Genomic DNA, 23,324 nt, shown 5'->3' with positions numbered 1-23,324 from the left:
TTCAGCACTTTTCCAAGGGCTCAAAGCGCTTTACATTACAATATATGAGATATATTAGACATGTAATACATCAGTACTGTGGACATTACCCACAGGAACTATTTTCGGTTGAAGAAAAAAGCTGTGAACATAATTATCTCTGAATCAGATCTTTTATTGTGTACAGTAAAATGCTACTCTTATAATGTCATACGTATCTATAAATATTAAATATCACATACGAACGCAAAATGCACATCATCCATCTAACATGACTCTTTCAGAGCTTTGTGTTTTTGGATCAAACAAAGTAGAATACAGTGTTATGTTATGTTATACAGTATATCATTGGTGAGCGCCACAGGTGTTGCCAGGTGACAGAGCCAGACCAGCTGTTTCCTGTTTTTATACCAAACATGACTTTCCACTTCCCTTACAAAATATGTAAATATGTATATGAGCAGCACTGTACGTATGTTATGGATCTGTGAATGTTTTTTAATGTTGGACAGTGCCTTCTCTTCCCCTCAGTGATTTGGAAAATCTATTCATGTATGCAGTGCAATAAGACCCAGATGGCCTCGTGTTACACACCGTGCTCAGCCAGGCTCTAACTGACGCTCAGCTTTAAATCAGGCGTGGAGTTACAGTGTGTATGAGCAGGGTTGTTGTTTCTGCTGGACATGTGTGTGTGTTGCTCCTTGACAGTGAAGCTCAGTACATGATCGTCCTGTTCATGGTGTTCATCGTGCAGTTCTCTGTTTCCAGCGCCTGCTTGGCCATCAACAGAGAGCAACAGGTACGATACACAGCAGCCTAGAGGAATCCCATTCAGCTGGGTGCACTGACAACTGTACTAGAAATCAAATTAAATTTAAATAGATAAATGTGTGCTCTCTCTCTCTCTGTCTCGCTCGCTCACAGAGGCTGTGTGCTTGCGTTAAAAAATTATAATAAACATAGGCCTATTTGTAAAGTGGGGGGACACAAACAGGATTTTGAAAAGTGTCACGGTTAAACTCCTTGTGAAGTGGTGAGGTGCCGCTCCACATTGCTTTTCTTCCCGACTGCAACGCTGTAAATCATTTTGGTTTCAGTTGTGTGTGTGTGAGCAGGCTCGGATTGGCCATCGGGAGATTCGGGACTTTTCCCGGTGGGCCGCTGCCTTTGGTGGGCCGCTGGCTCTGACATAGTTGGGCCGTGGACTTTCACAGTGCCGCTGCGCCGGTACCGCACCCGCCACCGCAAACACCCGCCGTTGCGAGGCTCCGGCGCTGTGAAAGTCCACCGCCGTTGCGAGTCCCCGGCTGTAACAGTCCACTAACGTCCGCGAGGACCCAGGTTCGATTCCGGCCTGAGGTCCACATTTATTTTTATTTTTTTAAAAACTCCCGTTCATCGCGTCCATTAGCGACCCACCTATCACATCTCTGCGCCCCACCAGTGGGACGCGCCCCACACTTTGAAAAACGCTGCATTAACCACAGATCATTGTTGTAGGTGTTCTTATAAATAACATTTGTGGGCAGCGAGGGTATCGATATGTCTGAGAGTGCTGACCCCAATGCTTTTTAGAAGGCCTATCTATATATAACTTTTATTTGATTCATTAATTTGCTTTCTCCTTCACCATGCAGGAGGACTTTGCAGGCTATGACTTTGAGAACAGGCTCCATGTCCGTATTCATTCAGCTCTCGCCTCCATGACGGCTGCTGCAGCCCAGCCTTGACATTTTATCCACACCTCAGAAAGAACTGGACGAAGTGTATTTTTAAAAAGCCAAAATACCTTTGGAATCACTAATGTTACACTGTCAGGATTTATTTATTTTTATTTTTCTATTTCCATATTCTGAGCCAATGCATAATTTTAAAGTGTGCAATATGCTGTATACAGTAGGCGTTATAGGAGAACAGTCAAAAGGTATATTATTCATGTTACCGTTTTTTGTACATGTGCAAATCAAAATGCAAGTCGAATCAGATGACAATCTTTAAATACAATTGTGAAAAGCATCAGGCATTGATCCACAGAGGGACTACTTTTCCTCTGATTATGAGAAAAGTCAGGTTAAATAGAGCAATGGCACAAAGCGTTGACTGACAAAGCAATCAAATTAATGACTCAGCCACCTCAGTGTTGTTTGACAATGTTACATTTGTGATGTAAATGCTTTGCTAATTCATAGGCATGAGTACTACGGTAAATGATTTTTTAGCGTAGCCTCTTTTTTACCGGACTTGTTTTTATCAGTGTAAATGTCTCGCACACAGGTTTTAATAGTTGTGCCAACATCATGTGAGAGGCCTAGGTGCAGCATGCTACTGTAGGCCATACAATGGTCTTTATTTATATTGTTTTAAGATAATAAATATTGTAAAATGGATTATGGTTGTACCCTCTTCACTTGATTAGGCATACATTACATGATTAATGCACATACAACAAAGAACTGATGGCAAACTTTATTTTTTTCATCAATTATAAATGAACAACAAGGTGTATCTGGTGCATTCATTAAATACTTTTAATGGGGTTAGTTTAACCTCAATGCATAAAATATAAAAACGCCTAAACATGGAAACAAAAATAAATCTTAAGAAAGGGGCTAATTACTGCCAATGATTTTCAAACTTGTTTTTTTTTTCTTCAAGTCCTTTAGGGGTCTAAGGATAAATTGTGAAATCAGTAAGCATTATTTGGTTGTAAATCACCAAAACAGGAAGGCCAAGACAAATGTCATGACTGGTCGCCTGGGGCTTAATAAGTAGGATATGGCCAATGGTAGGCCAGACAGTGGGGTTGACACTACCTTGTAAAATATGTCAATAACGCTTAGCAAGCATGAGAAGAATAGCACAAACCAAAAAAGTTCAATCAACAATAAGCTTTTATTTAGCAACAATAGAAATTCTGTTCTGATACCCAAAAGAGCGATAACAGAAAAACACCTAGAACCTACAGCAGCTATCTACAACTTTAGAAAGGGAATATTCAGTGCTTGATTGTGAGGGTAAGGCTTGCATAGTTATAGTGATGCACATGCGTTTATTGTCATAGTTTCATTTTAAATAGATATAGCTAAATATAATCAACTATGGCAAGACTTTAACAAACACACACGTTTCATAAGTGCAGAGCCAGCTTCCCTGCTTTAGTATAGTTAGAAAAAAGTACTACTGTGTCCAGAGTCGGGTAGACTTATGTGCAACGCTTTTAGTCTCTATACAGTACATAGTTAAGGACGTAATGACATTATATTTAAACATTTATTTAATTGAAAAAGCTTTGTTGTGGTAGTGGATATGATTCTTGTAGGATGTGGTGACAATTTCCTTGCTATTAAATTCACAGAGAAACGGTTAGACAGATCTACAACTGATTGCAGGACACCGAAAAACAATCTGTTAAATTAGTCAAATTACATGCACCATTAATTTAGCTACAAATTGAAAACGTAGGGAATGTTTCCAAATTGCCTAGTTGCAAACCTCATTGCACTATATAGTATGCAAGCAATGTCCGAGTTATATAAACTCTTATCAGTGTGCTCAAAATGCATCGTGCGCTGAAGGAAAATGTTTCCAATACCAGCAGGAGTTATCCACAAACACAATTAAGGTTGCACTCCATCTATCTTAACATATAAATACATATTTCTAAAATACATTCTAGTTTTTCCAATACATGCCTCTATCACACTCAAGTGGACATGAACCACAATAAATAAGAAAAGGTTGTTGTGCTTCATTGTTCACACATTGAAGAATGTCTCTGGTTTTCAGTCAGTGTTGCCTTCAGACTTTTAAAGCATATTTGTTTAACCCTACCTGGTGTTCTGCAAGAACTCCATGATATTAAAGTGGTGCAGGGCAGAGTCCTGCATCGGGTCGGGTACCCGACGGGTGACCCGCAAAAAAGGTGATTCGCGGGTGGTATTTTTTCAAACCCTTTTTTCCGGGTTCGGTTCTGGGTAAAACAAAGATGATGCGGGTCGGGTCGCGGGTGTTGCATAATAAATATATTTAAATAATAATAATGTAGTTTAATGTTTAAATCCTCAGACCTCTCCCCCGCGGGACTGTGCATAATCATAACCTCTGCAGCGCATCATCTGCTTCTGAGCGCGCCACATTCTGAATGGCTGAGGTGAAGCTCTCTAGCGGAGAATACAGCATTTTCCAACACTTCCTCAAGAGCGAAATCCAACGTCTGGGAGGCTTTTGGTGTCCTCCTAGATGGAGAGAATAACCAACATCCCACGCTTTTTGAGAGAAATATGCAACTGCGTGTGTTAATAATTGCACGTTTTCACTGCTCATATATATATGCGGGTTCGGGTCGGGTTGCGGATCCTGTGCCGACGGGGCGGGTCGGGTTGCGGAACTAATTGGTAATATGTGCGGGTAGCGGGGCGGGTTCGGTATTGCACGTCGCGGGTGCGGGGCGGGAGCGGGTCTTGAAAATCAGACCCGTGCAGGACTCTGATCTGAAGTAAACATTGAATACTGCTTTCTATTCCTCCACCTTGTGACTGTGGAACTCCCTCTCTTGGATATCAGCATGTGAAGNTCTGTATGGAAGAGGATTAGGGCCACATCATTTTTTTTCTCAGAATTCTGACTTTAATCTCAGAATTCTGACTTTAATCTTAGAATTCTGACTTTTTTCTCAGAAGAAAAAAGTCAGAATTCTAAGATTAAAGTCAGAATTCTGAGATTAAAGTCAGAATTCTGAGAAAAAAAATGATGTGGCCCTAATCCTCTTCCATACAGAGGTCTGATAAACACTCCTTTATTTGTGCCATAGACTGTTACATTACATTACATTGCATTTAGCTGACGCTTTTATCCAAAGCGACTTACAGTAAGTGCATTCGACCAGGAAGATACAACCTTGAAGTAAACAGAATCATATAAGTACATCAGGTTTCATAGAGCCAAACATTTCAAGTGCTACTCAACTGGCTTTAGATAAGCCAGCCCTTTATTAGTATATAAGTGCTTTGTTAGTAATTCAATCGCTCGAAGTGGAGTCTAAAGAGATGAGTTTTCAGTCTGCGCCGGAAGATGTGTAAGCTTTCTGCTGTCCTGATTTCAATGGGGAGCTCATTCCACCATTTTGGAGCCAGGATAGCAAACCCACGAGTTTTTGCTGATGGGAACTTGGGTCCCCCTCGCAGTGTGGGTGCAGCGAGCTGTTTGGCTGATGCAGAGCGGAATGCACGTGCTGGGGTGTACGGTTTAACCATTTCCTGGATGTAGGAAGGGCCAGATCCATTCACAGCATGGTACGCAAGTACCAGTGTCTTGAAGTGGATTCTAGCAGTTACCGGAAGCCAGTGAAGGGAGCGGAGGAGCGGCGTGGTGTGGGAGAATTTNGAGAGAGCTAGAGAGAGCACACATTTATCTATTTAATATAGCCTAGGTGTAAAAAATAAAGTAAGAAATCATTCCAATGTGTGCTATAGGACAGTAAAAAAAAATAAAAAAGTTTAAAAGGGGAGTGATTAGTAAAAAATGCTAACTAGGTAAGATCAAAATAAACATGTTTAAATGATTTGTTATTGGTTTTGATCATATTCTAAAGATGTTTGGATTATTGAAAAGTATACAGCTCCCTTTCAGTGTGTAGAGAGCTGTATCACTATCCATAAATTCATTTTTTGCTCAAAGTGCACCAGATTGAGGCATTTCACTTCAACATTAAAAAAAACTCTTCCCGGGGGTGCATGCCCCCGGACCCCCTTAGACGAGGTGAGTTCCACACCCAAATAAAGCAGGTTAAAATAATTAAATTGCATACATTTTCTTTTAGTAAACATTGAAAACGGGTCCCACAGACCCAAACAGCACACAAAGGTTAAAGGTCAGCATATAATAATGTTCAAATGTGCTAAATATATACAGTGCAAAAAAACTAAAAAAGAGGAGTAAAAGTAGCTCACGACTTGTTTTATTTTTTGAAAGTAGCTCTCATCCTAAAAAAGGTTGGAGACCCCTGTTATAGAACGATACATTTGACAATTTTAAGCTTGGCCTACCATTTTATTGGAGCGATGAGGAACAGGTGGGGCTTGAAAAGGCCCACCTGTTCAAAGTGGGGAATGACAGAAAAAGTTTGAGAACCACTGGGTTAATGCAACCACATACTGTACTAGATAGCAACAAACTGTTGTAAGCCGTATAGGAACTGCTTTCGCAACATCTGTTTTGTCACAATTTTTCCTTATTACCAAAGATGTGCAGATGCCTCCCTGATTACTCTCAGCTCAGTGTGGAATGGTTTGCTGTTTCCTGTTCACAGTGAGATCAGACAAAGCAAATACTCCAGCCTAAACCAACACGGCGCTAGGAGGTCTCACTCTCCTCTCATGGTGCACAGCATTCCTGATTTCCTCAACATAGGGCAGCATAACAGCATAAGTCTAATTGACGTAGGAAGACGTAGTGATGGGAACCTGGCATAGCTTCAGCCAGTCACTCTGACTGCTCCAATGGCAATGTTGCCTGTCCTTGTCCCTTCAAATGAGCTACAAGGTGGACACGTCTGCCTCTCTCAGAGCTGCTGCACAGGTTTCCTTCTCAGGGAGTTATTTTGTTGGTCTGTGCCTCATGTATGAGGGCTTAGCAGGGGATGACAAGCCTCTCTTGGACAAAAGAAATAAGAATCTATAACCGTGGCCTTTTGGAGTTTGTTGGTTGCTATTCTTTTCACTATTAAAAAAACACCACTTTAACTCTAAAGCATTTAGCCTGCCGCTCCTTTATTTGAAATGCTGATCAGGCAGCGAGTGTATTGATCTGTCGGAGGGTGAAAACATCCTTAAAACGTTTACAAGACCTTGATGCAAAGTGTTGACTATGGGCAGAAATAATACAAACATTGTCTTATTTCAAAAAATAAGTGTAATAAACGATTTGATCACAGATCTTAGAGGAGATCTATTGATAAAGCTTGCTAAAATCTACTTAAGCAAATGCAAATTACACAAATCTCATGCAATGAGGAAAGCTACTGTACCTTAGCCTGGAGCATCAGCATTCTACCCTTCCCGGCAGACTGGAAAGAAAACACAATAAATTATTTAGACTATGTGACTTTTCCACCATCTCAGATTAGGAAACTGTCTCTCTTTCTAACACGCACGCACGCACACACACACAAACACACACACTCTTGCCTCTGGGGTGTTTAGCAGCACACAGGCCAGTTCATAGCAGGAGTAGGGCTGCACATAAGAGTTGCTCAGGTGGCCAACCTCATCCCTTGCAGCCAGTTGGAAAAACTGCAAAACAGGCAGAAAAAATACTATTATCAGCACAGTACTGACTTCTGTGTGAATAATACACCGTTTCACAAGCATCCTGCAATGCTTCATATTCCACACTTTAATACATTTTATTATGAATATGACGTAGGAGTACCTGAATGGCATCGTTTGTGTTATGAAGACATCTGTTTATGGAACCGAGAAGCAGGTTTTTCAGGCCTTCACATGAGGCGTCATCAATCCCCTGCAGCACTAGAACAAGAAGATAACAATTAAGCTACCCCTGAAGACACAACAACAATGTGCAAGACAACACAGAGGAACTAGTTTGGTGGTTGAAACGTTTTAAAATTCGAGTACCTTGTGACATTGTCTGAAGTTTGGCGGTGGAGCAGTTTGGTAGAGCTTTCCACAGATAAAGAATCTCAATCACAGACAGGATGCAGAGCTCTTTGGATAGACTGGGGGTCCGTAGCTTCTCAGCCTGTTGTAAATGTGTGCATACATGCTTAATCTCACTGTATTTTCCACCTAAGATATTAAACAGAAAATATGCTGGGTACATACTAACCCTCTTCATAGCGAACAGCTCTATCTGATTATTCTTGCGTTTGAAAAATGTTTCCACATCCTTGAAGACAGTGATAGCTCCCTCTAGATCACCTGTGGCTCCTCGGCACGCTAATCAACACATACAATATAAGAATTAGGAGCTAATAGCAATCTCTTAGATGTGCGATTAAAGCCATCTTTGTTTGTACTGTTACCACCTCCAGTTAAATAGGCGTAATAGCACTGGGACCAGCGAGACTCCGTCTTCAGTCGCTCAAAGGCCCTGTAGGCTTCTCTGTAGCTCAGCTCGATCATGCTGCACCAACCTAAAAGGTTAAACGATCAATGTTTATGATGCAGACTAGCGCTGAGCAATGTGGTTTTAAATCTGAGAGGGAATATAGTACCTATTTCATACAAACACACGTGCTGAATCTCCCTCTGATCAGAAGCCAATTCTAAGGCATCACGGAAGGATGTCAAGGCACTACTGATCTGGCACTGGAGAGAAGAACTTTGTTATCCGAGTAACGTGCTGAGACAATATTGGCAATGCATAATATTTACTAAGGCAGGAGAAAAGGACACATAGCAGGACACATAGGGTTCTTTCTTCAAATTCACCTCGAGGCGTTGGACTCTGCCTTTGAAAAACATGAAGAGGGAGGAGTTTGGATAGATAGCCTCTCTTTGTTGGAGAATGGATTTGGCTTCCATCAGACCTGCCTGTGTGTCTGAGCCATCGAGAGCAAAGAAGGGCTGCACTACTGTGTGGTACCACAGGAGGGCCAGGCTGTGAGGGGGGGGGGGCACAGACTGAGTGAGTGTAAAGACAACACCATCTGGTATTAAATTAGATCAATCTGTAATGATTGTTAACTAACAGGTTGATTAAGTGTGATTAACCATATTGAAAAATCACTAAACAGCATTATCTACCATTTTTCTGTACATCAACTAGACATGTTTCAGTTCCAGACAGACTACAGAACCACAGACATACTCACTCACATACTCACGTAGCTAAAGGGGCCTTCATGTCTGTACTTTCACTGGCGTACGTGAGCGCTGACAGGCCTTGCAGGCGGTCACCAGGGAAGCCCAGCAGGTTGACGATCTTCAGGAGGTGGGGGGGCACCATGGAGATGCAGAGGTGGAAGAGGCCATAACCGAAGCTGACGGAACCTTTAAGTCGGTCCAGAGCCTCGGGGCTGATGCCGTCCGGTCTGAGGGAGGGGCTCGGCCCGGGGGAGGAGGAGCGGCTGTGGTGTGACGCGTCAGATGAGGACAGAGATGGAGGCCCCGCCGCTTGCTGCTGGGAGGCTCTTCTTCTGCTGCCCTCCTGCAGGTGTGTGATGTCGCTGTAACATTTGTTGTACATCTTCCAGGCTTTACGGAGGATCCAGCCCCCTTTGATGTATGCTGTCAGGAGATTGAATAAACAAAGAAATATGCATATGGTCCAATATTAAATCAGATTACACAACTGCAGAGATGGCAAAAGTACACACATCCTTTACTCAAGTAGAAGTACAGATACTCGTGTTTAAAAATACTGACTAAACTTCTTTACTCAAGTAAAAGGAAAGAAGTATTGGCTTCGAAATGTACTTAATTAAAAAGTACCCATAACTACCGTCTGTTTTAAAGAGTAACTGACCTCATTTTATATTAATAGAACAATAATTGTTAGCTAATGAATGTTTCGATGCTGAACAACGGCAAAGATTACAACATTTTCATTGGTCGCTCTTGTTTAGAGAAGACCAGGAAATGATGGATACACGGATCAATCAATAGGCACGCATTGCAATGCCTAATAATGATCACGCCACCAAACGGAGATTACAAATAAAGTAACGAGCCTGTTTTGAAAATGTAAGAAGTATAAAGTACAGGTATTTGTGTTAAAAATGTAAGAAGTATAAGTAAAAAGTCATCAGAAAAATAAGCAGTGCAGTGAAGTACTGACACCAGAAAAATGTACTTAAGTACCGTAACGTAACGTAACGTAAGTACTTCCCACCTCTGCACAACTGCTGAATTCAATATTTTCTTTTCACACAGATGAATGTGCAGCGTTCATAGTTTGACAGCAGGTATTAAAAAGGTCCCCTTACACGACAGCTCTTGTTTGATGAAAGACAGCACTGCAAGGTAAACCTGGCAGTCAGCGATGATGATCTGCCTCTGGAGCCGGTCCACTGCAGCCACCCCCGACCTCTGGGAGTGCATCTGCCCACACAAACACCTCACTCTTTCAGACTGGTGTGACAGGCACACTCACAAACAGCAAACCTGACCATGGTGCAACCTGAAATGTTCTCTCTTTTAAGGCAAATAAAATGTGTTTTATATATCTCATAAACATTCAATTAAATTAAGTGTTGAAATGGATACTCACAGTCCTCTTGAGTTTGTTTTTAATGGTCTCAATGACACCAGTGTTTTCACTCTCGCACAGTCGCTCTGTAGCTTTGAGATCCTCAAAGGCCATCTGCATTTTCTCCTCCTCAAACGTCATCATGGCATTCTACAAAAAGGAAGCCAGATAAATAATCCTTTTATTTACATTTGCCAACCGAATGCTGGTAAAATATGCAAGTGGCAACACATGTGTCACCCACCAGCCTAAAGAACTATGGTCACATATTTAGTGGCTGGTAAAAACGTTCAAAAGCCATTTGGCTGTCGGACAGATTGTTAATTTTTAACCCGGAATACAACTGTTCCAAAATGAATGCTGGTGATTTACAAGTTAAGCAAAACGTCTAATCCTGGATTAAACTAGGAAGCAGAAAAACAAAATGAAACTGCACTAATCAGTCTTCTTACTTTAATACGAACAAACCAGTCTTTCCCTTTAATATATTTGGGATCAGCTTGGCAACTTGCCATCTGAAAAAGTAGCTTAATTTAATCTTTAGGTGACCAGTGCTTGTACATAGCTAAATTAAAGAGATGTGTTTCTAAAATGTAGATGACCACAGAATGGAGCTGTAAATGTTAAAATAGGAAACATATGTATTGTAATGTAGAATATAATAAGCACACTTTTTTTTTTTAAAGGGAAAAGCAAGTAAGATTGTACTGTTGACTCCTGTTTCCATGGCTAACAATTCTGGCTCAAATGTGTAGGTTATGTTTATCTCTTAACTTTCTTTTAGTTGTTTGTATGTGGGTTGCACTTACAGTTGATGTTGTGACGATTGAGTATGTATTGCAACTAAGGGCATCAATTAACTCATAGACACAATAGAAACCTACTTGTGTGTGCCAGAAAAATAATTTAAGAAAGTCTTGCATTGTGCCTCATAGGAAAAACAGGGGGTATTCCTTGAACCCTTTCATCAAATATAAATGTTTCTTAAATGTAAACAGTAGAGTACTCTAGGCTCACCAGAAAACTCACAAAACTGGCCCCGAAACTCATCAAAGGACTTTGGTTCCTGAAAAGAGGACAAAGAACAAATAGGTGACAAGTCAGTGAACGACGTACTGCGGGAAGAGGTTAAAAAGTTTATATGAGAAGTTCATGGGTGGAGTGACAAAAATGTGTTCAGCCGGTTACCTGCCTCAGGCACTGGATTGAGGACACTCAAAACATGAACAACATAAAGCTCACGATGACAGTAAGAGCAACTGGATTCATTAGGAATGTGGAAAGGCTTACTGAACCCGTTTACCTACTCTCCTATACCCATAATGCAACACAAAATGCCAAGGGTCAGAGAGCCAGGGGAACCTTATCAGGGAAGTGGTTAATACAGACAGTCACAAGCCCATTCTCAGTTTCTGTATTACACATATTTCACTTCCTTCCATCATTTTTGCTGATGCAATCAAACAGGATAATCCCTAGTGCTAAATGTAATTAGTGGATAGGGTGACATTTAAGCTTTCACCAGGGGTTAGGACACATAGAGCGTGACCTTCTGTGGAATCAGCATTCGAGTTGAAAGCAAACCTTTCTTAGAGATGATAAGGCCTTATAATAACAGCACAGGACGATTGAATGTATAACAAATGCTGCAACAATGAGCGTACTATGGTGCAGTGAGTGACCCTTGACAGGCTTTGTGAAGTCAATTAAACCAGTGTTTGGCTTCCTTTTTATTTAATAGTCCTTATAGAAGGTCAACCAAAATAAATGCAATATAGGGATGTAACAATATCAACATTTTAGTATACAATTATCATGAACAAAACAATTGAGGTTTAGAGTATTGGACTATTTATAGAAAGCTTTGAAGGAAGAAAATAATAATAATGCTACCAGTCAAATTAGGTAATCTTCATGCAATAATGGCAAGAAAATATGGAGATATTCTACTTTTCTGAATATCTTTAAAAATCCAAAGAAAGCACAACAAGGTATTTAAAGACTTTGGAGTAGTGAATAATCTGCAGATAAATCAACAATAAAACATAGTTGTAAATTGCATTAATTGTTAATATTGCAAATATTATTAAGCGAAGGATTGTGGTTTATTTTAGCTTTCTTTTACAGTAAAAAAAAAAAGGTATTGTATCCCTTCAGAATGAGCTCACAGGATAGGAAGAATCTACTGTACGAGGGAACAATTTGCAAGTGTAATGCTTTCATTTAAATTACTGGGTCAACTTGGTTTTGCAAAAGAAGCCTAGACACAGGTGCCACCTTCCAACAATTGACATAAGGTTGTGTGATATGAACACACTAGCTTGGATTTAACTCAAATATATTCAAAGGCAACTACTTGTACTACATAAATGCTAACCTGTTAAGCATTTTTTCTTCTTTAACCATTGTTATATTGACTCTAAATTATATTCTCAACACTTTAGGTATCCTATTAACATATAAAGGGAGCAATATTACATTAATAATAATGTATGTTGACTGTTTAAGCATCACAAGTTACATTGGGTGTGGATATTTGCCCAAGGTATTAAAACACCATTCATCCTGCTTGTGACATGATCATAATGGTGCCTCAGTAGACAAGCTTGACAAGGATGTTGAGGTTTTGTTTTGCAAGCAAAGCAAAGAAGACATTGCTGAAAGGAAAACATGTGTTAAAAGCTATGGTTAAAAGCTTCCACTTGTGCTGGTTAACCTCAGCAGTTTGGACACATTAGCAACAGTTAACATTTAACAACACACCCTGCAGAGAACACAGTATACATCCTTCACCAACATAGACAGAAAGAGTGTTTATAGTCTGCCTAACAGACACTCACAGACCTGTATAATTTGAAGAGCTCGTCGCTCTCCTTGAATCCATTGTTGAGCAGCATGTTTATTCCTTTCAGTGCCAGCTCTGCGTCGTTGATACCCTCTTTCTTCTCATCCTGTATGCTACCCGGTGCTGGTTCTACGGGGTCCGCCATTGAGACCGGAGGTGAGGTGCTGAACGCGGCCGAGGAGAGGAGGAGGAGGGAGGGAGGGAGCGGTATCGGTAGTTTTCTAACAGGCAGAGTAGTCTCACACAGTGACGCAGTTTTTAGCAAACGCAGTCATATTCGCATTGGTACATGATGAGACTGATAAACGAACAGGTTCAAATAACTAACTAACTACATGCATGTGTGTGTGTGTCTGTGCTCGCCGTTGACCCAGCGTTGTGTCTCTGTTCCGTGTTGTGAACGCTGGTTAGTGAGCACGGTGTGTACAGGAAATGTGCTGCCTTTGGGTGCTATCGTAACTATCGCAACCGAAGCGTTCGGTTAGTATGCTCCATATATTCGGAACAAACTCCCAGAAACCTGCAGGTCCGCTGCAAATCTTACTCTTTAAATCCAGGCTAAATACTTTTCTTTTTGCCACTCCTTAATTTAACCATTCATATCTTACACTGCACTGTTATTTTTAATTAATGTATTTAATACCTGTTGTATTCTATATCAGATAGTTTTGTCATAAAACTAGAGCATATATATTAATATTACATAACGGCATGTGTAAGTAATACAATGCTGCATTGATTTGGAGTAATAAGGTCACATGAAAAATGTTTGAACAATATGTCATTGACCCATCAAATGTTTTCCCTTTGACATTTCACCAGAACAGCACGCTTTCTGTCATATTTTATTGCAAACTTTATATTGATAGCTGTTACCGAACTGTTTACTTCTTGCGTCTCCAATAATTGGGGTATTACAGCTATCGTAATGTGAACAATTATTATTCAAATTAAACAATTCAATATTTTGGAAGCATCGTCATTTGTTACATTTTCTTTGGCATTTGCTTATAGCTAAACCTATGAGCTAACCATATTGAATTGGGTCACATCATTTGGTGAAGCACCTTTTTACAAGACATTGCAGCTTTAAGTCTTGAGTTCACCAAGTCCGTGAAGGCAGCATCAGAGTAGGCGTGGTGGTTTGTGATTGAGGGCTGTAGTCAAACAGATCGATAGATGTTAGGGCCTGAGATATGGTTTTGGAAATACTGAGGTCAAATTAAATCAGAGTCAATGCCTGCTCCACACAAGACATACATTTATATATATATTTATATATTTAGCTGAGCCACTCTACTCCCAAAAAGTAGGCACACTGAGATACATTACCATTATGTACTGTATTCATACAAAGCATTACAAAAAATATAATTATTTGCTAATTACATTTCTGTAACCGTACAATCAATTCAACAACTAATCCCACATTTCTGTGATGAAAAAGCATGGTTCAGTCCATAATAGTTTCAGCTATCACCATGATCACAAATCAAGACCTACAGTATGGCACTGACAAGTATTTATAAAGAATAGTGATTACAAAATGGCTTACAAATCAGTGGTCACAAGACAGGAATGCATATAACAATCCCCATGTCCAATCATCATGCATATTTTTCCTCATATCACAATTGTTTTACAGAAATGTACAACACAAGTAGGTAAACACTTGCTGGGGGTTTAAATACATCATGTGCATGTTGATGTTTTTTGTTATGTTACACACAGCATTATAGTAATATGGACTAAATGGTCCCAAACATTACTTGTGAGACTTATTTAAAGCTAATTGCATTTATATTGTTTTTTAACTCGTAGAAAATGCTACACAAACTTCAGTACATGCTGTTTTCTTGTGTAACTGATATTGACAGCCACACAGAACATCCCCATGCATGAAAAAGGAATGCAAACTGGAAAATTGATTCAGAACAATACGTGTACAGTTTAGGGGGAAAAACATGGGGGAAACCATTTGATTTCATGGCCTGTTTGAAAACTCTACTAAACCAGGTAAAATGTAGATTCTACATGCTGGCATTTGGATATGAAATTAAAACAGCCCCTTAAAAATCAATAAAACGAGCACCCTTGGTGTAAATGTAATATTTTTAGTAAAAACCTTTCAACAAACAAACAAAGAAAATCCACTAATAATGTTGATTTCCATTAAAGCACCATCACAAAAGGCATTATTTGTTTTCTTAAAGTGCTGGGTTGCTCCTGCTGCAGCCCTCACCAATCACAAGCATATTCAGTAGCATTTGATTGTCAACATTTATCAAAATGAATGGACCAACACATCAGACTGTAAAAGAACTGTTGAAATGTGTGAATTGGTGCCCTGATACATGATTCTTTTTTTTTATCACAAAATAAATACAGAAATACTTAACCGAGCAGCAAATAATATGAACCTGTAAGCGGCTGCTCATATTTCTATTTTACATGCAGACTCTCACACACTCATTCACATTGAAACACACTCCTCATAAAATATACATTCTTACACACAAACACATTCTCTGTCTGGGTAACAGATTGCACATGGTTGGCGGTGGACGTGGTCCCATGGTTTGTTTTCACGATGATGCATGGAGACGTTCAGCCTGGACATTCTTTGAGGTTGACCGGACCAAACGCACCAGACAACCTGTCGAAAGAGATGGACTCGCCGTTGATCCTCATGTCCTGAATGCATCCCACAAAGGACGATGTGACTGGGAGCGTCTGTTGCATTGACATCTCTGCAGCAGAAAGGTGCACGTGGTGAATACCTGATATGTGTGAATAAGATTCACTGAAATCATAGTAGATTAACTCTCAGATTATCAGATTAATACTCACGAGGAATGCCACCCACATACACAGAGTCTTTGGTCAAAGTTGTAGTGGAAGATGGTGGTCCAATCTTGTAATTGTCCATTGTGTCCACGTGCAGTTGCACAACATTTTTCCTTTTGATTACTACAAGACAAGCAGACAGTGACTCAACATGAAAGGTGATTTACTGTATATCAGTGTCCTAATAAGATTCTAAAAGCAGTTTAGTTTTTCTTGAAATATGTCTTTCATCAAGTGACTGTGTGCAATTTACCTGAAATTTTATGAAACATTCCATCACATAAAGAAGCTTTTGGCTTCACTGACACCATGAATTCCCCTTTGCCATTGTTTGCTTGTGCCACAACCTAAAAATGGGAGCATATCCAAACATAGTGCTTTTAGTCACAATGTCAGGGAACACACTTAAATAAAGAATGTAAGTCCCCAAAACAGGAATAAAATAATTTTATTTTTATTTCAGACCCAGTTCAACTGAATCTTTAGTCTATTTTCCAGAAAAAAACATGTTTTTTTGGTAGGAGTATCTGGTTTGGTAGCATTAAAGAGAACTCACCTCTCCTCTGAGCATGTACACAGTGAGGTAGTGACCCTCTGCAGGCCCATACTGGTTCATACTGGAAGCACCAACATGTAGCAGGAGTCCAGTTTGATTCCGTGGACGTATATTAAACAGCAGCTCAAAGTCTGAGCCCACAACAAAAGAGTCATCTGAAATGCAGAAAACATATACCACCATTACATAATTTGGACATGGCATATCAGAATAATGAGGAGACTGTGCAATGAAATAAAGTGGAATCTAATTAAATAAAAACATATAAATCCAACAAAGTGTCTTCAAATCTAATTTGGTTAATAACTTTAAAGACAATTAAATGGTTTCACGAATAAATCCATTCCAAGTAATGTATAATATAAAGATTTACTCAATGCAAAGAATGTAAATTGAACATGCAGAAACTAAAAAAAAAGAAAAGGGAATTTAGTCAATTTGTACATTTATTATTTTAAAAAAAAACATTACTTTGGTTTAATGTATCTTTTCTTAAATGTATGTTAATATTATATTAATGAGTTTATGATTTTATAACATCGCCAATTGTTCTAACTAATTCCCAGGTTTCTCCCAGTCAAATAAATATATTAAATGTTAAATTGAATTATATTTAAATATTGTGTAAGTATGCGAACTAGGCAAAATTAAATAATCCCTAGGCCTGTAAAACAATATATTTTCGGTTATCCATGTAAAATTAGTTGTGACTTGTTGAGAAGCCAAATTGTGTGGGGGTGGTTGCAATTCCTTCTTACTGTATCTCCAACAGAACCTGATGGAGATCATTATTGGGATGAGCAATGCTGCTTCAGAAAACTTTTACAGAAAGGTTTACTCACTGATAACGACATGTGCTCCATTCCCTGAGAAATAAGCCCCTCTTTGTGTCTGTCCCTCAAAGCAGGGACCCGCGCCGTGGTTGGAGGTTGGATTTGACATTGGTGATCCATTCATTTTAAAATTGCGGATACACCCGGATACACTTTGTCTTGGAAGAGCCTTCAACTTAAAAGAACGAAAAAGAAAATTGAATATGTGTGTGAATCGGTCAGTGAGTACTTCATTTTATTTCATTTCATTTTACCTTAAGCTCTTTGTGAAGGGACTCTGGAGCACTGCCCAGGTGCACAGGTGACACAAACTGCTGCATGGAATTCAACTCAGCAGTGGTCAGCTGACCATCCTGAGCTCTGATCCCATCCACGACCAATCGAAATTTCTTCTTCTCCAAACTGAACATGACCTTCAGGCAATATTGTCACCAAAGACATAAAGAATAATTAAACACTGACCCTTGCTTTATAATCTGGACTGAGTGGTAGCAGCAACATATTATGTGGTTAGTATGATATATTATGCAATTAGTATGATATAAATCCACTGACCGAGTGCCACTTTCCATCATTGTACTTCTCCCTGTTGAAGATCTCCTTCTGTTTGCCAACAGACAGTCTAATCCTGCCCTTGGATATGTATAAAGCGAGATGAGAGCGCCCCCCCCTGGTAGCAGCAAAGAACAGCAGGCCTTCACCAGCTCGAGTCCTGATATCCAGAGAGAAGTGGGGCCTGGGGAGGATGAACAAAGGCCACATTTTTAGTGTTTGTTTTTGTTGGCTTGAATATAACTGCGGCATAGTTCTTGAGATGACAGACTCATCCAAGCACATTATTTATAACAAAAATCAACCACTACATGTGTGTGTATTGTGCAATGGTGGCGTGGGACAGGTTTCTCACCTGGGCTGCAGGACCTGAAGTGGAAGACTGTAGCTCAGGCTGCTCACAGGGCCTCCCAGGCGATAAGCATTTTGAACCATGGTTGGTAATCGGCACGCTGATAGACTCTCATTTATCGCCTGCATCACAAAATCCTAAAAGAGCACAGACAAACAAGAGAGAAACACAGCACAAGGTTCCAAGTTAGCAATTATTGTTTGCTAACTCACATTTGGGGAAGTCTCCAAAGTGGTTCCACCCTGTAAGTAAATAAAGATGGGAGGGTATGGCAATGTTAGTGGTAGCCTAAACATGACTACAATTGTGGTTAGTATATCAAATATTATAAATAGGCTTTTTTTATGGCTCCACTCACAGATAGTGAAACAAAATAGTTTTTCCGCAGGTGAGAACACCAAGGACACACTGAATAAATAAATGGAGGGCTTTAACCAAAGGTTATTTTCATTTTTTACTCATCTGTCAATCTTTGTGTAGGTTGACTAAAAATACAATTTCAGTCAGTCAGAAAATGCCCATCCAATAGTGCAAAACCCCAATATAATTAGTAATCATAGAATCTAAGAACAAAAACAGCAAACCTGTTTAACTGAGAAGCTTGAAAATGTTGTTTTGCATTTAAATGACGCAAATCAAAATAATGCAGATAACTGTGGATCTACTATTATGATTAATCGACTCGTGCTTCTACGCATAACACATTTCTCCCAAAGAGACTTAATAACCAGCCTTTCATAGTTTAGATAAGAAGCCAAGTCTAGCATGCATGGTAGTAATGATTTCATCACCCAAGTAGTAAGTAGTTATTACAAGTTGGTCAGAGTGAATCTTGTAATCACAGTTACAAAATAACACACATCAGATTCTTTATTTTGGTGACACTGAGGTCAGGCATAGTTTCCTTTAGCAGCACCACCCACATTAACCTCCTGTTTACTCAGGGCTGTGGATGGTTTCAACATAGTTAGGAATTTTGTATTGTCCTTATTCGGTGCAGCATGCAGGAAAGTACATGCTTGTAGGATTCGGGTTATTCAATTTGGCATACACTCAAAGATAACAAGGACGAACCGCTAGTTGCAAGTTGAAGATATTTGTTTTACTTTTAACAGACTCAAATGTTTTTTTTGAAATGACTCATTTAGTCTTATATGACTCCTATTATATACAAAACACCACCGAAAAGAATCTCATTACACAGTGTAAAAAGATTTCATTACAGAATAAAAAAGAAAACCTTTCTTATGTTTTAGCTTTGATGCTTCCACTAAACCCAGACTGTAGTATCAACTGATTATTGCAGCGGCATGAAGGCATGGATCAGTGGACTGTGGGTTGCTGGAGAATAGGTTGTTGTGTTGATATGGTGTCTGTTAATCACATGCTCCAAATCAAATGGAGCTTAGTAATTTATGATGGGCATGCAAGAACTAGTGTTTGAAGAAATTAAGTAATCATGCTTTGATAATGTGTCTAAACACAGTCAGCTCCACTACGCCTCACATATTTCAACATGAAGTCTGGCTTAGCTTTGAAATACCAACATTTTGTCTTAGGAAATGCTTCCCAGTGTCCCATTGGCTACAAAGTGTAATACAATGTAGGATAGTGTTTCTCAACCTTTATGCTGGGATCCCATTCAGTTTTAAGAGTTTACTTAGAAAGGCTTTACTACCCCAAAACTACATTTTTTATCAAACCCTTTAAAATATAATTTGTGTCTTTTTGACACAATGTGTGAGATAATTTACTCAAAAAGTAAAATAGAACAGTGTGCTATAATTATATCAATAATATTTCTGCTGAAGAAGAGGTTGTTTTGTTGATATGGTTTCTGTTAATCACATGCTCCAAATCAAATGCATGGAGCTTAGTCAATTATGATGGGAACCTGGAGGCAGATCCTTTTGAATGTGTTGTGCATTAACTGTAATGATTAGTCATGTTATTTTAAAGTGAGGTTAAAAGGTATATCATTTTGTAATCAAGCATGTTTTGTGTTTCCAATAGTTATGACAATAGTGAGAGGTCACGTGCTTGTGAATGACTATTAGTACATTTTTTCAGTACTGAGTGAGATGAAAGAATGAAAAGAATGAAAGAGACATGAACTGATTTCAAGCTTGTTATTCACAAGGTTTTGTTTGTAATTAATGGATTTTGAATAGATTAGACATAGATACATTACATTTTATAACTCATGATTATTGGAATTGTTCATGCAACTTGTTTATTTAAGTACACTGCAGATGAATGAGCTTGTGCATAAGCAACAGAACATTATGGTGCAAACTGACAGTTTTTATTTCAGTATTAGATTCTTGTCAGCATCCTCAGGCAGGGCTCCTTCTTCTTCATCTCTGGAAATAAGGCAGCAAAGTAGAATGTAAACAATGTCAACATAAGACTGGGATTTTTAATTAGCTTTCAACAGTAGCATTACAACATGGCTCCACTGTATACATGAATTAAGAAGATGGGTATGACTTACTTATAGAGAGTTGAATCAATCATCAAACATGTTTATAAGAAACAGGCTAGTTTTTAAAGCTTAACATAAGATGGATTGCTCTAGTCGTTCAAGAATAAAGATGGATTTACTTTGGAAAGAAGTTTAAATTATTTCATCCAAATGTTTTTTCACTTATCTACAAAAATCAATAAACAAACTCTCACCTTCTTAGAGGCACGGTCCATCATCAGTTGAGCGAGTGTGTCAGCAGTACACACATCAATCTTTACATTTCCAGATGGCGTGAAGGTGCTGAGGTCCTCAGCCTTGAACAGATTTGTTGGCCTGCAAACAGAGAACATTTACCAATATAATTTAAAACACCATACATCAAATAACAGAGATTTTTGGTGTGCAAACAAGCTGTATAAAATGATGCATAACATTACCGTCTTGTGTAGAGGTTAGAAATGCAGCCTTTGAACGTGTCTTTTCCCAGAACAATGGCGCCACGTGTGTTGGGTATGGGAGAGCTGCCACTTTGTTCCAGACCCTTGTCCTCGTCATCAATAACAAGCTTAATACTGTTTGGAAAAAACATCATAGTATATTAGGTATACTAACTTTAGATTGCAGGGTATTTAACAGATGTATCTTCTGGGCAACTGGTGTCACTAAAATTGTTTATTTATTATGTTTGTGTAACTAATTTGCTTAGCGTACACATTTAAATCAAACCAAAGACTAAAGGTTGCAGTTGTCTAAACAATGTTATGGATGTGTTTGAATTTAAAATGATTTCCTTTTTCATACCTTCCACTTCTTCTGGTAACAGTCAAATAATGCCACAGGTCATCGTTATATACTTTGTTTGATTTCCAGATCTTGTTGTTAAAATTGAGAATCACATGGCCATTTTCCAACTTAAGATTCATCTCATTAGCCTGGAAAACAGAATGAAAAAAAGTTTTTTTAAATCTGACCAAGTTCTTCTTTAATAAAAGTCACAATTTGAACATCATATTTAAAAATGTATGTAATGACTGACCAACAGTTTGTCCTGCAGAATGAGACCCTGTTTTTCTGTGCTCTTGAATCCGAGGGAAACAGTAACATCATCAGCCAGACTGAAACCTTGAAGGTTAGCTGACAGGGAGCTTTTCAAATTGAACTCTGCTTTGCGAGAAACCTAAAAAAGAACAAGATCATTATGCATCAGTTAATTAGTTGACATATACAGTAAGCCTATACGTTTGGTTTGACGTGTGATATATTCATATGTTAATGTCCTACCAAGGACTCCTGTGGACAACCGTTGCTGATGCCCACTTGCTCTTCAAGATGTTCATTTTCCGACCCAATCTTTAAGTTCCTCATGCATCCTTTGAAGGGCTGCATGGTGATGTTATATCTGTGAAGAGTAAAAGCAGTTATCAAGTTATTATCAATAAAAAGGAGAAAAAAGTTTGACCAATTTACTCACAACACACAATAATTAAGAGGAAAATTGATAACCACATACTTCTCCCTCAATTCTGTTGGGGCACCACCAATGTAGAATTCTTTAAATGCCTTGTGGTTGTAAGTACATTTGGCACTGACCGCTTCTTCTTTGGCCATGCGGACCTCGATTTCACCGGCTTTAAAAATTAGGAAAAACTCTACCCAGTCACTTACCTAAAGAAAGGATACCAGAGCAAAATGCAGTTGAATTAGTGATTCTTAACAAATGTTATCCGGTTATTTAATGGTAATTGTCAAGAAAAATTTGAGTTAATGCAAGAAAACGAAAAATGGCTCTTACCGGGAAGAGTTTTTTGCTTGTTGTAACAAGTGTATTGTCCAAATTAGTATTCAGGAAAACTATGCCATTTTCTACCGTCACGGTGAAGTAATTGCCCTTTTAGGTGGGGGAAAAACAGCATCATCAAATTCTTGCAAATAGCGTATATAATTATATTCCAAATTCATCAATACAGAAGAATTATAGAGTAGCCATATGAACATTATTTACCTCTGCCTCTATGAAAAAGAGCAGACTGTTTTCTGAACGAATGAAGACATCCATCTTTATCCTGAGGACTGCCGAGACTGATTTTATAATCGCTTTTCCATATCCACTGCCTTCATAGTAGAAAGACACCACAGGAGGTACATATCTGGATAGACAAGAGAAATAAGTCAGAAAATAGTATTTACAAAATGGGATTCTTGAATGAATGTCTGATGTTACGGATAAATAGGCTTTGCTCATCTGTCTGTCAAGCAACAAAATATGTTTTCCATTTCTAACCCACATATTAAGGGTCACAGTGGTTCTGGTGCATACTTACACATCCACTGAAGAGGCAGGTAAAAAGAGCTCATAATGTCACAGGTTAACATGTCATTAATAAACAAGGCATCAAGACAAAGAAATCAATAATACCAGAAGATATTTTCCACATGTCTTGCGGTTTCTCTTCACCGTAAGAAATGTTAATAGTTTCTGTTAATAGTTCAAAAACATCAAGAGTTGAGTGATTCTCAACACTAATCATACTACTCATACTGTGTACCTCTTGCATGGAGAATCTTTATTAATATCCACTGCGTTTTGGAAATTGTAGAGACTGGCGATTTTGTCGTTAAAAGAGGAGAACTCTATGCAGCCTGTGTACTTGGGGTAGTTGAGAGATGGTGGTGGCTAAGGAGAA

General features: G+C 39.0%; 2 protein-coding genes across 5 annotated transcripts in view; both read right to left on the bottom strand.

Annotated features, from left to right (window-relative positions):
- Window positions 1-6,070: 6,070 nt before the first annotated feature.
- Window positions 6,071-13,478, bottom strand: ttc39c (tetratricopeptide repeat domain 39C). The gene is made up of 13 exons (XM_010785309.1): window positions 13,033-13,478; window positions 11,206-11,254; window positions 10,210-10,338; window positions 9,926-10,040; window positions 8,825-9,227; window positions 8,430-8,598; window positions 8,213-8,306; window positions 8,024-8,131; window positions 7,825-7,934; window positions 7,614-7,737; window positions 7,408-7,505; window positions 7,164-7,268; window positions 6,071-7,042 (listed from the first exon to the last, which is right to left on the bottom strand). Exons 1-13 carry the CDS (start codon window positions 13,176-13,178, stop codon window positions 6,995-6,997), a joined length of 1,698 nt encoding a protein of 565 aa, XP_010783611.1. The 5' UTR covers window positions 13,179-13,478; the 3' UTR covers window positions 6,071-6,994.
- Window positions 13,479-14,839: 1,361 nt separating this feature from the next.
- The window catches only part of LOC104957653 (laminin subunit alpha-3), a 65,137-nt gene continuing 56,652 nt past the window's right edge, over window positions 14,840-23,324 (bottom strand). For 3 of the 4 annotated variants that reach the window (XM_010785299.1, XM_010785300.1, XM_010785301.1), the window contains 17 exons: window positions 23,187-23,314; window positions 22,643-22,787; window positions 22,433-22,528; window positions 22,151-22,305; window positions 21,922-22,039; window positions 21,677-21,817; window positions 21,442-21,572; window positions 21,078-21,212; window positions 20,853-20,973; window positions 18,177-18,310; window positions 17,825-18,005; window positions 17,524-17,682; window positions 17,279-17,444; window positions 16,437-16,591; window positions 16,134-16,227; window positions 15,884-16,003; window positions 14,840-15,783 (listed from right to left, as the gene is read on the bottom strand). In XM_010785299.1, coding sequence (XP_010783601.1) covers window positions 15,641-15,783; window positions 15,884-16,003; window positions 16,134-16,227; window positions 16,437-16,591; window positions 17,279-17,444; window positions 17,524-17,682; window positions 17,825-18,005; window positions 18,177-18,310; window positions 20,853-20,973; window positions 21,078-21,212; window positions 21,442-21,572; window positions 21,677-21,817; window positions 21,922-22,039; window positions 22,151-22,305; window positions 22,433-22,528; window positions 22,643-22,787; window positions 23,187-23,314 — 2,322 coding nt within the window. In that variant the 3' untranslated portion in view covers window positions 14,840-15,640. Of the gene's footprint in view, window positions 15,784-15,883; window positions 16,004-16,133; window positions 16,228-16,436; window positions 16,592-17,278; window positions 17,445-17,523; window positions 17,683-17,824; window positions 18,006-18,176; window positions 18,311-20,288; window positions 20,537-20,852; window positions 20,974-21,077; window positions 21,213-21,441; window positions 21,573-21,676; window positions 21,818-21,921; window positions 22,040-22,150; window positions 22,306-22,432; window positions 22,529-22,642; window positions 22,788-23,186; window positions 23,315-23,324 lie in introns of those variants that run through there. The other variant, XM_010785302.1, reaches the window with a different exon arrangement.

The sequence above is a fragment of the Notothenia coriiceps genome, unplaced genomic scaffold, assembly GCF_000735185.1.
Source record: "Notothenia coriiceps isolate Sejong01 unplaced genomic scaffold, NC01 NC01_scaffold00027532, whole genome shotgun sequence".
Lineage (NCBI taxonomy): Eukaryota > Metazoa > Chordata > Actinopteri > Perciformes > Nototheniidae > Notothenia > Notothenia coriiceps.
The sequence above is the reverse complement of the archived record's forward strand: the minus strand, read 5'-3'. Positions and strand labels throughout refer to the sequence as shown.

Bases quoted from the DNA above. Each gene is read 5' to 3' on its own strand.
- ttc39c (XM_010785309.1), bottom strand. From the start codon at position 13,178: ATGGCGGACCCCGTAGAACCAGCACCGGGTAGCATACAGGATGAGAAG. The intron at 7,935-8,023 runs GTGGTAACAGTA...TGTGTTGATTAG, and splicing joins TTACGCCTATTTAACTGGAG to CGTGCCGAGGAGCCACAGGT. The intron at 7,043-7,163 runs GCAAGAGTGTGT...TTTTCTTTCCAG, and splicing joins TGCTGCTAAACACCCCAGAG to TCTGCCGGGAAGGGTAGAAT.